The sequence below is a fragment of the Mustela putorius genome, unplaced genomic scaffold (assembly GCF_011764305.1).
Source record: "Mustela putorius furo isolate JIRA1106 unplaced genomic scaffold, ASM1176430v1.1 tig00003834_pilon_pilon_pilon, whole genome shotgun sequence".
Classification (NCBI taxonomy): Eukaryota; Metazoa; Chordata; class Mammalia; order Carnivora; family Mustelidae; genus Mustela; species Mustela putorius.
Window position 1 is genome coordinate 48,508,284 of NW_025421987.1, and position 13,745 is coordinate 48,522,028.

Genomic DNA, 13,745 nt, shown 5'->3' on the forward strand with positions numbered 1-13,745 from the left:
TCTGTTTCCTAAGTAGCTTGACCATGGAAAGAAAATGAGCTGGTCCAGCATCTATATTCTGGTCCTTGGGTCAGTCATTTCTTGGTGTTTATTATGTCAGCAATCTGGTGTCCACTTCTGCCTCAGATGTGCTTTGCTTAGTACAAGTCATTTTCTTACTACATGGCTGGTCATCCTGGGCTCAGGCTAGAGAACATCACCAAACCTTTCAATGTAGAAAGTTAAATTTCAAGCAGAGGCTAAAATGATTAAAGAGCTACTTATGACTTAATGACAGAACATAGCAGAAGACAGAAAAACATTTTTCAACTTTCTCTCAAAACTGATTTGTTGCCTTGAATATCAGTTCAGACTTACTTGTGTACATAAAGGACAATTTTTAAGACATCTACATCTTACAGCATATCAACAACTTGTATGGTAGAAAATGTCCCCTGTTATCCACCTGTGGAGGTAACTGCTTTCAAGGAACTGGAGAGAACTGAACAGATGGCACCCTAGTGTAGACCATAAATCTGACAATAAGAGAACATGAGGTGAGCAGAATAGAGAGTAAGAGAAACTGGGAAGACAATGGGAAAGATGAAAGACAGTCTCAAGAGAAAGTATGATGAGTTCCATAACTGGAAACACTACTCTACTAAGGTGAGAGCTTAGAATCTTAAAAGAAAATGGAAGAACTCCAAGGCAGATAATTTACCAGCTTCCTAAAATATAGGAATCCTTTGCACAGTTTGAAATTATTGAAGACTATCTAGAATTTCATAATACCTATGAATTGATTTTAACATTTCTGATCCAAATTAAAATCTATTGCCAGACTCTTTTGTACCATTTTGAGAAACATTCTGAAGAACATGGATACTTGAGTGAAAATTGGATTACATTAATAAACAGGTCTTGTCATCTCCCTTTTCTCTACATAACATCATCTTTCCCTCCCCCATCATTTAGTGTCCACTGTCTTTGAATATTGTAGAGGATAATAGAGTGCTTGGTTCACCTTATTTTACCCCTCTCTGTTAATAATCATGATAGTTATCATCACAGTCATTCCTTATTAAATTTGATTGTTTCATTTTTTTAGATTACTCCTTGTCTCCTACTTCTTTCTGAGTTCAGTTTCCTATTTCTATCACTGATTATCCTTGAGTGGTATATACTGTCTACCTGAACATATCTTTATTTCTTTCTTTCCCTTGAATGATATTTCAGTTGAATTTTGAATTTAGGTTTTTGTTTATTTTCCCTTTATAATTTTTACTTAACTATTCCACTGTCCTCTGGTTACTGTTACCACTAGTGAGAAAACTGACGCCATCTAAATGGTTTTCTACTGTAAGTAATCCATCTTTCCTCTCTGTTTGCTTTTAAAATTTCCATTTTGTCTTTGATGATCTCATGTTTCACTGCAACATATCTGCGTGTGAATTAGGTTTAATTTATCCAACTCTGTATTTTCATTATCATTTGTTTCCATGATTTTTTTCAATTCTTCTTTAATTTCCCGGTTGACCCATTCATTCTTTAGAAGGATGCTGTTTAGTCTCCATGTATTTTGGTTCTTTTCAAACTTCTTTTTGTGGTTGAGTTCTAGCTTTAGAGCATTGTGGTCTGAAAATATGCAGGGAATGATCCCAATCTTTTGATACCAGTTGAGTCCTGATTTAGGACCGAGGATGTGATCTATTCTGGAGAATGTTCCATGTGCACTAGAGAAGAATGTGTATTCTGTTGCTTTGGGATGAAATGTTCTGAATATATCTGTGATGTCCATCTGGTCCAGTGTGTCGTTTAAGGCCTTTATTTCCTTGCTGATCTTTTGCTTGGATGATCGGTCCATTTCAGTGAGGGGAGTGTTAAAGTCCCCTACTATTATTGTATGATTGTTGATGTGTTTCTTTGATTTTGTTATTAATTGGTTTATATAGTTGGCTGCTCCCACGTTGGGGGCATAGATATTTAAAATTGTTAAATTTTCTTGTTGGACAGACCCTTTGAGTATGATATAGTGTCCTTCCTCATCTCTTATTATAGTCTTTGGCTTAAAATCTAATTGATCTGATATAAGGATTGCCACTCCTGCTTTCTTCTGATGTCCATTAGCATGGTAAATTCTTTTCCACCCCCTCACTTTAAATCTGGAGGTGTCTTCGGGCTTAAAATGAGTTTCTTGGAGGCAACATATAGATGGATTTTGGTTTTTTATCCATTCTGATACCCTGTGTCTTTTGACAGGGGCATTTAGCCCATTAACATTCAAGGTAACTATTGAGAGATATGAATTTAGTGCCATTGTTTTGCCTGTAAGGTGACTGTTACTGTATATGGTCTCTGTTCCTTTCTGATCTACCACTTGTAGGCTCTCTCTTTGCTTAGAGGATCCCTTTCAAGATTTCCTGTAGAGCTGGTTTGGTGTTTGCAAATTCTTTCAGTTGTTGTTTGTCCTGGAAGCTTTTAATCTCTCCTTCTATTTTCAATGATAGCCTAGCTGGATATAGTATTCTTGGCTGCATGTTTTTCTCGTTTAGTGCTCTGAAAATATCATGCCAGCTCTTTCTGGCCTGCCAGGTCTCTGTGGATAAGTCAGCTATCCAACTCTGGATATAATGTGATGTTTTCCTTTCTTCAATTCTGAAAAATTATAATCCATTATCTCATTAAATATTGTCACAAATTAATTCTCTCTAGTGTCTCCTTTTAAAATTCTTATTGTGGTATTCTGAAAAGTTTCATGCTATCCTCCGTGTCTCTTAGCCAACTTTTTATATTTTTAAATCTGTACTGCCTTCTGTGTCATTGACCAACTTTATCTTCTGGGTCACCAGCTGGATTTATTTTTATTTATATTTTTTTAAAAGATTTTATTTATTTATTTGACAGGCAGAGATCACTAGTAGGCAGAGAGGCAGGCAGAGAGTGAGGGGAGGAAAGAGGCTCCCTGCTGAGCAGAGAGCCCAATGCGGGGCTCCATCCCAGGATCATGACCTGAGCCAAAGGCAGAGGCTTAACCCACTGAGCCACCCTGGTGACCCACTAGTGGGATTTAATATGACATTTTGTCGTTCAGTTTTTAAAGCCAATATCCACATTTTTCTTTCTGAAAAGTTTTTGTTTCTTATTGTTATTCTTTCATATTTTCCTTGCTTGTCCATTTATCTCTTCAGTCATTTTTTTATTTTTAAAATTATTTTTATTAACATATAGTGTGTTACTAGCCCCAGGGTCACAGGTCTGTGAATCCTAAGGCTTACACATTTCACAGCACTCACCATAGCACATACCCTCGAGGCCCAACGTCCATAAGCCATCCACGCTATCCCTACCCACCTACTCCCCAGCAACTTTCAGTTTGTTTTGTGAGATTAAGAGTCTCTTATGGTTTGTCTCCCTCCTGATCCCATCTTGTTTCATTTTTTCCTTCCCTACCCTCCAAACCCCTGACCCTGCTTCTCAAATTTCTTATATCAGAGAGATCATATGATAATTGTCTTTCTCTGATTTCTTCCATCATTTTTAATATGCTAATTTTTTAAATAAATTAATTTATTTATTTTCAGAAAAACAGTATTCATTATTTTTCCACCACACCGAGTGCTCCATGCAATCCATGCCCTCCATAACACCCACCACCCGGTACTCCAACCTCCCACCCCCGCCCCCGCCACTTCAAAGCCCTCAGATTGTTTTTTGGAGTCCATAGTCTCTCATGGTTCACCTCCCCTTCCAATTTCTCCCAACTCCATTCTCCTCTCTAACACCCCTTGTTCTCCATGCTATTTGTTATGCTCCACAAATAAGTGAGAACATATGATTATTGACTCTCTCTGCTTGACTTATTTCACTCAGCATAATCTCTTCCAGTCCGGTCCATGTTGCTACAAAAGTTGGGTATTCATCCTTTCTGATGGAGGCATAATACTCCATAGTGTATATGGACCACATCTTCCTTATCCATTCGTCCGTTGAAGGGCATCTTGGTTCTTTCCATAGTTTGGCGACCGTGGCTGTTGCTGCTATAAACATTGGGGTACAGATGGCCCTTCTTTTCACAACATCTGTATCTTTGGGGTAAATACCCAGGAGTGCAATGGCAGGGTCATAGTTAATTGTTCTCAGATTTTTGAAACTTTTGTTTAGTCCTGTAAGGTTCTTGTTCTTCTGATTTACTTTTTTGTTTATTTCCTGGCCTTTCTTTATGGTGGATTTTTTCCCCCTTTGTGGCCTGCAAACTCTTACCATGAGCTTATTTTCAGGAAAAATTGTGGTTTTGGTCCCCCCCGCCCCGTGGGACTTCCATGTGCCTGGGTTAAAAAAGTCTCAGCTCAAAGCAGTTTAGCATATTTGGAAGTAAGAAAAGAGAAATGAGACTGGGGCAGTCATTTCAATAGTACTGAAAACTTTTGTATTAATTTATTGGCTTCTATTTCCTCTGTCACAACTGCAAGATAAGGGATTGTGATTCAAATTCCACTTAGATGGCAAGTTTCCTCATGATTCCTTAAGGCTGGTGAACAGAGTCCATGTGATTGAGGGGGCACTTTGGACTCCAGGCTTTATTCAAAAAGATTTGACTTCCATCACTTCCACATGGAATTAAGACTCCAACTCCAAAACCTCTGGGTCTATAGCCTACACAAAATCCTATGGCCACTGACAGTGGTAGCTTCCCACAGGAGGTGATTTCTCTCTTGTTTCCCACACTTGGGAATTTCCTTTTCTTTTCTTAAAAATCAACTCTACATTTAGAAAAGAATTTTTTGCCTTTTCAAACAAAGCATATCTTTCAGTTTATAAGGCATATGGCCTTTCTGCTTTATTCTAATCCACCATGTTCTGAATATTTTATTATCATGAAATACCATAGTTACTATTCTGGGATGCCCATTATATCTGCCCTCCAGCCACTTTCTTCTAATTATAGATTCCATGCCACTGGCCACAAGGATGGAGAAATGATTCAGATCTGGCCAATCATCATTAATTCCCTTGAAATATAATGTGATTGGCCTTGGGGTGATCTTCTGATATAAGCAGAGCCAATCCGAATCCTTCTCTGTGTTTGACATGCAAATATTGGGAGTATGAAATGTTACTTTGAAATAGAACAATATGTGCCTGGAGATGCCATTAGCCACCCTCTTCTGTTTGTTAGAATAAGTCATGTATTTATACCAGGAAAGAGTGAGGCTAGCACTAAGAGGAATTCAGAACCAAGAAAGAAAAAGGAAAGAATAGAAAATAGAAAAGAAAAAATAAACATCCTTGAATCCCTGAAACCTGGCTTGCCCAGACTTAACCCAGTCCCTGCTGAAGAGGCCAATGAATTCTTTTTGCCTAAGCTAATTTGAATTGGATTTCTGTCACTTACATCTGACTAATATACCAATGAATTAAAGTACAATGGAATTAAGATAAGAAAGCAGCAATATGGATTTCTTCTATTTCTTTATTTTGGTAGATCAATTTGTCATGCATGGCTTGACACCAAGTGAAGGAAGTTCTAAGTCATGAGGCTGATTTCTGGAGAAGCAGTGAGCGAACATTGTATCTAATCCGAGAGACAAGGAAGAGAGAGTCACAGGATAAACCAAGGTCACTTCCCAGTAATCTGAACAGGAGCTACTGTAGAAAGATGCCCGAGTCATAGCCAGGAAACAGCAACCAGGGATCAGGAATAAGAAAAAAAGAAACAGCCACAGGAGCAAGCAGGTGTGTGGGTAGCAAGCACTGGCTTTCAGACTTAAAGCTGGAGGTCAGCTGAGCTCTGCCTCCTAGCCACTTCTTCAGGATGCCAGGATGCCCGCCCATTCCTGCTAGGTGATGCCACCTGGTGTCCAAAAAATGAAGTCAGCATGGAATTGACTGCCAGAACAAGGAGTTCTTAGGCAAAAAAGGCCTTAACTTTTTTTTTTTTTTAAATTATATATCACAGCAGTATCTAGACAGGCATCAAAATAAATGTGTTTCATGCTGATGATCAGTTTCCAAGGCAAATATCAAAGTGAATTACCTTCAGAAAGATGTGTCAAGATATAAGAAACTTGTTTTTAAGTTAAGCAGATTCGTGAGAAATATACTTTCTGGTTGTGATAACAGTTTTGGTTTATTCTCATCAAAGGGAGACACCTTTTTATCACCTCTGTGTTTACAACTACGGGTCAAATGGAAGAGGAAGTTGAGTTAATGAAGGTAGCTAACAAGCTTTTCAAATATTCAGAAGAAGCAGTATAAAGAATGTTAAACATCCATCCTCTGGAGTAGATTTTAATGAGAGGATTAGTAAAATGGCTCTACCTTCATCTGAAAAGGTATACTTACTTGCTCCTTCAGTAATTATTTAAGAACCTTCCAAATAATTAACTGTGTGTTGTGGGGGATGGAGAAAGATAGAACTTGCCTTCAAGGAGCCTGCAATCTAGAGAAGATGGTACCAAGAGAAATAATGAATTTCTTTAGTGATATATGTTTATATACCAACCCTACATAACTACTTTATGGGGTGATTTTTAGAGGAAGGTTTGTGCACATATTAAATTAAATAGTTACAAGCTACTGTTTGCCTATTTTAGTGAGGGGCTGTTGAAGGCAAGGACGAGTGACTGTACCTATCCATCTATATCATCAACGCTCAGCATAATGTCTGGTATATACAGATGCTCAGAACATTTTTATTGAATGGGTGCCTGATAGATGTCTCGATTCTCCTTAGTCACATGGCTCTTTGAGTTTCACAGCCATCCCATTAACTTCCATGTTAAATGTTGCTTAAGATGCATGGGATATAAAAAGTGTGGTCTTTCAAAATGTCAGTCACTCTAAGTGCCAAGCATTCACCAGTATCACACTTTAAATGACATTTTCCAGTAAGAACCTCTAAGCAGCATAACACTCTTATTTAAAAAGAGAAAATTAGTGCTCTATTTCTCCCTACTTTTTGATGATCTACATTGAATTTCCTTAGAAGCATTTGCTTATAAGGGAACAAAGGCACCTAGTGTGTATTTATTGTCATCCAAGGGCCAGCTGTTTAATGGGGTTTTTCTTTTTGCTCTAAGAAAATCTGGAGGCATCTGTACATTGTGGAATTATTTCACAAGTAGATCATTCAATACAATATTGGAAATATTTCTGTTTTGCAGATAAATGGCTGAGAACACTCAACAACCTCTTTCTGCTCTTTCATGGGTAGAAAAAATTTTAGACTTAAACCTTTATAGAATCTGTATTTATTTTATTTCTTTTAAAGGTTTACTTATTTATTTTAGGTGAGGGGAGACAGGGGTACAGAGAAAGACTCTTGAAGCAGACTCCCCACTGAGTGCGTGAGATCATGACCTGAGCTGAAATCAAGAGTTGGATGCTTAACTGACTGAGTGACCCAGGTGCCATAGAATCTGTATTTAAGTGAAGATTGCCTATTTTTAAGTAGGTTTATGGAGGATTCTTTGGATCAGAGTGGATCATAAGTAGCTTAATTATTTCTAATAAAATATATATATATATACATATAAGCCAAAAGAAGAAAATGAAAATCACCTATGATCCTACCTCTTTGAATTTATATATAAATTTTATTTATAATACGTTATAATTATATATATGCTCACAGACTGACACAATTTGGCTGTTTTTTTTTTAAAGATTTTATTTATTTATTTGACAGACAGAGATCACAAGTAGGCAGAGAGAGAGGAGGAAGCAGGCCACCTGCTGAGCAGAGAGCCCGATGCGGGGCTCGATCCCAGGACACTGGGATCATGACCTGAGCCGAAGGCAGAGGCTTTAACCCATTGAGCCACCCAAGCGCCCCTTGGCTGTGATTTTTTAACCAAAATAGGTCTTACTGTATATAACATTCTAAAATTTCTTACTTTCCTTAAATGTGAATATCTTTTCACATGAATACATTTTTGTATATCATTTTTCAAATGACTGCATAAGGATTACATGATATTAATGTGTTATAATTTATTCAACCAACTAGTAACTTATGTACAATTTCTTGTGCAAATCAATGCATTCATCTCCATGGAGAAAGTTACATAAGCCCTTAGTTCCTTCTTAGGATAAATTTCTAAAAATGCAATAGGTGGATCAGAGGATTAACATACTCTCATAATTCTTAACAAGTAATGCCAATTGCCTTTGTCAAAGTTCCCTTGGTTTTCTCTTTCACCAGTATGTAGAAGGGTTCCCACTTCCTCAAATTCCAATTTACCTGAAGTATGCCTGTTCTTTCATGACTTCTGGAGATTTGAAGATTTGCTTACCAAAACATAATTTGTTTTATTTCGTCAGTAGTGAAGCTGATCTTATCTAGCAGTATGACTGGTCATTTATATTTCCTCTCTTCATTACCTGCTTATTTCCTTTGCCCATTTTTCTGCCATGTTTACTTTTTCCTTATTGGTCTCTGATAATGGCAGTAATATCAGCAGCTAATATCTAATTCTTATTGAGTATTATGTGTCAGGCCCTATCCTAGGTGTTTTATGTTCAGTCTCGCCTAATGAGGTGAGTGCTTTTACCAGCCCTCTTTTATAAACAAGACGTCTGGACACAGGGACATTAAGTAATTTACATAAAGTAACATAACTAGTTCATTAAGTATATTAAGGTGATTAACAATTCATCATGTGCATTATAAAGACCATCAACTTAACAACAGGTGTGTTGAAACTACTTTCATTGGTTTATTCTTCATCATTTGTTTGTAGTGACTCTGGCTTGGTAGGGTTGCAGGACTCTGCTGCCATTAAATAAATTGGCTTTTCTTTTCTCGTTTCTGCTTATGATATCTTAATCACCTAAAGAACACTTTAAATAGATACAAATAGATACTACAAATGCAAACATTCAAACAGTATAAGAAGACACAAAATAAAGAGTATATTACATTTCCCCCCTTTGTATAAATCAGAGTTCTACAAAGCAAAAGAATCTCCTTTAACTATTTAGGTTTTTTGTTCTTCTGATGACTGTCGTATGACCAAATAATATGGATATACCTCCCTTTCTTAATTTATCAAATCCATAGTATATATTGATTTATTATTATGAGCGATGTGACATTTGAGTTAACTTATCCCTTCCTTTCTCTCTCCCTTCTTCTAACTCACTCCCAGGAGTATTATCAATTTTGGTTGTGAGTGACTTTATAACTTTAAGTAATATATTTCAACCTCCATTTCTTGATTTATCAACTTTAGACAGTATGCCTTAACTAAGTGCTTCATTCTTAATGGGGGAAATCACATGTGAAAATGGTTATTCTCTATTATTCCTTGGATCATAAAATGCCATATTTATAAAAGAATGCTTCACTAGAAGCAGGTCTATCCTTAGTCATTTTAATGAAGGCAAAGAGATCTTTGTAAGTAGAATGAAAGATATTGATATAAATGGTTATATAAATTATATGCATCCTTATATAGCATAGATCACATTGATTTTAAAGATTATAGAGTCCAACTATATTGCTTTATTTATTGCTCAGAATAATTTTGTAATGTATATAGAACAACTGTTCTTATATTTCACAGGTAAAGAAATAAGTACAGAGAGTTTATAACCATGTACAGTCACTGTTGTGGTCTTCTAGGTTTGGTTGTGTTTTGTTTCTGTCCCACATCCACTTCTTCTTTGTGGCAATATCACTCTGTGCAATATCCCACCTCTCCCCAGGATTAGTATATATGCTTCCAAGTGAAAATGAGTACATTATTATTATTATTATTTGAAAATAAGTACATTCTTAAACCCATGAAGCATGTGACTTAGACCTGAGCTAATGAATGCAGATCATTCCCCTGGCCACAGTGGGTGTGAAATGGCATCATAATCTGTAAGGTGGACTAAGATTTGAACTGGGAATAATGGAACAAAGATGCTTGCTTCACTCTCCTGAAGGAAGGTACAGCCCTCAGAGATGTTGGCAGCCTGCTTGGGACCAGGTAGGGGAGCTAACCCTGAAGAAGCTGAGGAAAAAAAGAGTTCCTGCTCATTTCAGTGAGTCCTTTGCTGCCATTTCTACTCCTGTTATTCAGTCACATCAGCCAACACAAATTCCCTTTTTGCTTACAACAGTTTGTGTTGGTTTTCTGTCAACTGTAATAACTGCACAGTTAATCCACAGCAATCCTGACACCAGCTCTTTTGACTTAAATCTAGGACTCTTCGTACTCCACCATATTGCCTCTGAAAGTAATGTCTTTGTTCAGGATTCAAAAACACACGTCCTTCAAGACCTCTTCAATATGTCTTTTTCCTTCCTTCCTAGCCTATTAAACAGTCTTTATAAATGCAAAGCCATCATGTGGAATTCATTCGTTTATGAACCAATATACATTCTACATGTTTGGGCATGGCATTCCCTACATACTTAAAATGACAGTATGGGTCAGAGAAAGACAAGCTAATTTCAATGTTTTTGTTAAATAAAGTTACTTTCATTTTAAAGTGAAAAATTCTGGATCATTTTAGGCCATAGGGATACCATCTACCACCTGCTGTCATATATAAGAATTGTGGTCATCAAATTCGATTATATGTTAGTTGTCTGAAACTCAGAGCACATTTAACCTAAAAAAAGTATCATAGTTTCCCATTGGCTTCTTAGACTAGCACAGAAAAGTTGACTTAATCTAAAATGTGGCTAAATTACTATGTATTTGAATGAAATGCTAGAACACAGTATTGTCACAATACTAACAATTAAAATTTAAAAAATACTAAAACTGAAATATTAAACAGGAATATTTAATGATGGGAGATGGGAATGTAAATGACATTGTGTGGCCATCCCAAAGGAACTCTGGAGGTAGTAAGAAGGGCCATAGCAGTTGATGATCTGAGTTCTTCATTAAACTTGATCTCATATCAAAGTGCATAACTTTTCTTTTCCATGATACAAGAAGAGCTTTATCACTATGCTTAAACTTCAAAACTATACAAAGATAGAACTAAGAAGAGGAAAACACAAAAGGGATTTCATTTGTTCTTTTTTTTAAGAAGATGTATTTATTTATTTTAGGGAGAGAGAAGAAGAGCATGCATGTGCCTGCATGAGCATGTGCACGAGTGGGGGGAGGGGCAGAGGGCGACAATCTACAGGCAGACTCCCCACTGGGAACACAGTCTAATGTCAGGCTCCATCCCTTGAACCATGACATCACATACCTGAGCCAAAACCAAGAGTCAGATGTTTAACCAACTGAGCGCCCCAGGCACCCCTCATTTTTTCTTTTAATATGCATTGCAATCATATAGACTCTGTGTTCAAAAAGTTACTATCTTAAAAAAAAGAAAAGGCAAATACAAGTGTAATCCCAAGATTGCCCTGCTATGCTGGAAGGGAATTGATAAAGGTTCATGCAGGGCTAGATTAGGGACTTAACATGTGGGCTAATGGTTCCAGACGGAGACTGAGGTGGTGAAAGACCTGATTAGGCAGAAACAAGCTGAGGAGGAGTGAACTCTGTGCAGGTAAAGCACGAGTTACCAGGCAGAGAGTTGTTTCTGGGTGCTATGCACAGTTTCACATGAAGGAAGAGGAAAGTGAAGAGACAAACGTTGAACTTCTGGTCTGAAAGTCATGCGAAACTTTTAAATAGGGCTTTTCTAAGGAAGCAAGAAGGTAGTTGGATTAAAGAATCTGGTGACGGTGCATAAAAAGGAGAGGGAATATGTGTGTATGTAAATAGGTATATAAAAAGATTGGCATGTGTGCTGGAAACTAAGTTTAAAAAGCACATAAGCAAGTGAGCAAAGTGAAGGGTACAACATCGTGGAAAACTGCACAGGGTGGAGGATGTGGCCAGCCACAGATAGTGCTGGAGAACAGATAGTGCAGATCCAGGATGGTGCAGGTACACACTTTCAGTAGAGCTCAGGAAGAGGCCAGTGGGGTCCAGATGCACCAGGTATAAGAAAGAGCCTAGAGTTTGAATGTGTGGAAGTTTCCACGCCAACTATTTCTAATTTAGTTTTCCTTTTACTTTAAAGGTGGAACTCTTTGGGGTCACTCTATGACACCGCAATTGCCAAATTTAGAAAACATAGGATTTTGGCTAGAATGACAAGTGTCTTGTCCCTAGTAAGGAAGAAATCCTGCCACGGTGGGAAACACTTCTTAAGTCATGCAATATATGAGTAGGTGAGAGAAAAGGCACTGCCATAATAATCATGTATTGACCTGAATAGATAATAAATAGACTGTTTCAAATGCCCCTGAGATCTATACACAACAGCATCAACCTTCATCATTGGAGTCTATTTTTAGTGGGAAACTACTATGAATGATGGTGCTGAAAGTGGAAAGGCCAAACTCTCCCCTGGTTGTAGCTGTGTGACTCTTTCCCAAGCTCACTTGTGCTTTAGTGGTTTCGTTTTGCTTGGCCTTTTACAGCTTGGCAGCCCAGGAGGCAAAAATGAGGGACTCAGCAGATATAAACAACTTTTACTCCAAATGTTCCTTTAATACTCCTATTTCTTGGACAGAGATTCCTGATGTCCTAATTAATCGTTCTTGCTGTTTTCTTTAAAAGCATCCGTTAGCATTTGTGAATCTGCCATGGCTTTTGCTCTCAGTTTCCACTCACCAATATTTTCCTTTAATACAGGAAAGCCTCCTCTCAGGGCCAGGTGAAATACAAGTTTATTTGAAGACCTTGCTTAAAAGTTGCTGAATTCACTGGCAACTTTGGTTGGCAGCCTTAAGAAATGTGAGTTGGCAGAAGAAGAGTAGTGCTGTTCTGTTGTTTCCTACTCTGAGATTAGGCTTTTAAACATCTTTTGTTACTTCATAATACATTTTCAAATGCATTTGAAGTGAGTAACACCCTGAATTGAGTCCTATAGTCACATTTAATTGTCAGATAGCTATTTTCCTTTGGGGTATTTGACAGTTGCCCAAAATGTTGGTCTTAATCTAAAACCAAGAAGAGACCTCTGACATACTGAAAGCCACCAAAGTGGCATTTATTAAATATAAATGGCAAGTGTCTAAAGGGGAGGTGAGGAAAGAGCACTACTTCCCATCTCAAAAAGAAAATTCTTCCAGGATCAAGGGAAAATTACATTAGCATTTAGTCGAAGTTCCATTAGTTTCACATATCACATGAGGTTTTAAAGATGTGTGTGTTCTGATAACACATTACATCTGCACTGAGAAATAAAGAGTAGTCTGATTCTCAGTTTCTGTCTCCAATTTGTCAAACTTACTAAAAATACAATGGTTAGCAGTAGTCCATTATTGGAAAATGGTTGTATAAAGGAAAAAATTAAATGATAATGATTTGAAATGAGGGAAGCTCATATGTTCGTTTTAGGAACTCTAATTGAATTAGCTAAATATATGCACCTGAGGAAAAGAAGTTACCCCCTGAGTAGTATCTTGTAATAGGTTGGAAACATGAAACTCATTAAAATGTTAAAAATTAGGTACCTAATGAATTATACCCATTATTAGAGATTTTCTGTGGTAGCAATTGCTTAAAAATGAGAAATTGCCACATCTCTGTGACATAAGAGAAAAGACACTTTAAAGCCACCAGGAATTATCACCAACTGGAAGCATATTTCACATGGTCAAAAAAACAGAGGCCAAGTTCTGATACTTACTATGTGAGGACAATGGCCACTGCATCATTCAATACGCTCTCCCCGAACAGGAGTGTGTACAGGTCAGGGTCGACATGCAGTTCATGGAAAATGGCCAGCACTGTCACTAGGAGGAAACATAC

The 13,745-nt window shown here is 37.4% G+C and overlaps 1 protein-coding gene across 3 annotated transcripts in view; it reads right to left on the reverse strand.

The window, feature by feature from the left end:
• The window catches only part of SLC9A9 (solute carrier family 9 member A9), a 668,807-nt gene that overhangs the window by 353,574 nt on the left and 301,488 nt on the right, over window positions 1-13,745 (reverse strand). For all 3 annotated transcript variants that reach the window (XM_004754464.3, XM_004754462.3, XM_045088481.1), the window contains exon 6: window positions 13,624-13,729. In XM_004754464.3, the coding sequence (XP_004754521.1) occupies window positions 13,624-13,729 (106 nt within the window). The remainder of the gene's footprint in view (window positions 1-13,623; window positions 13,730-13,745) is intronic.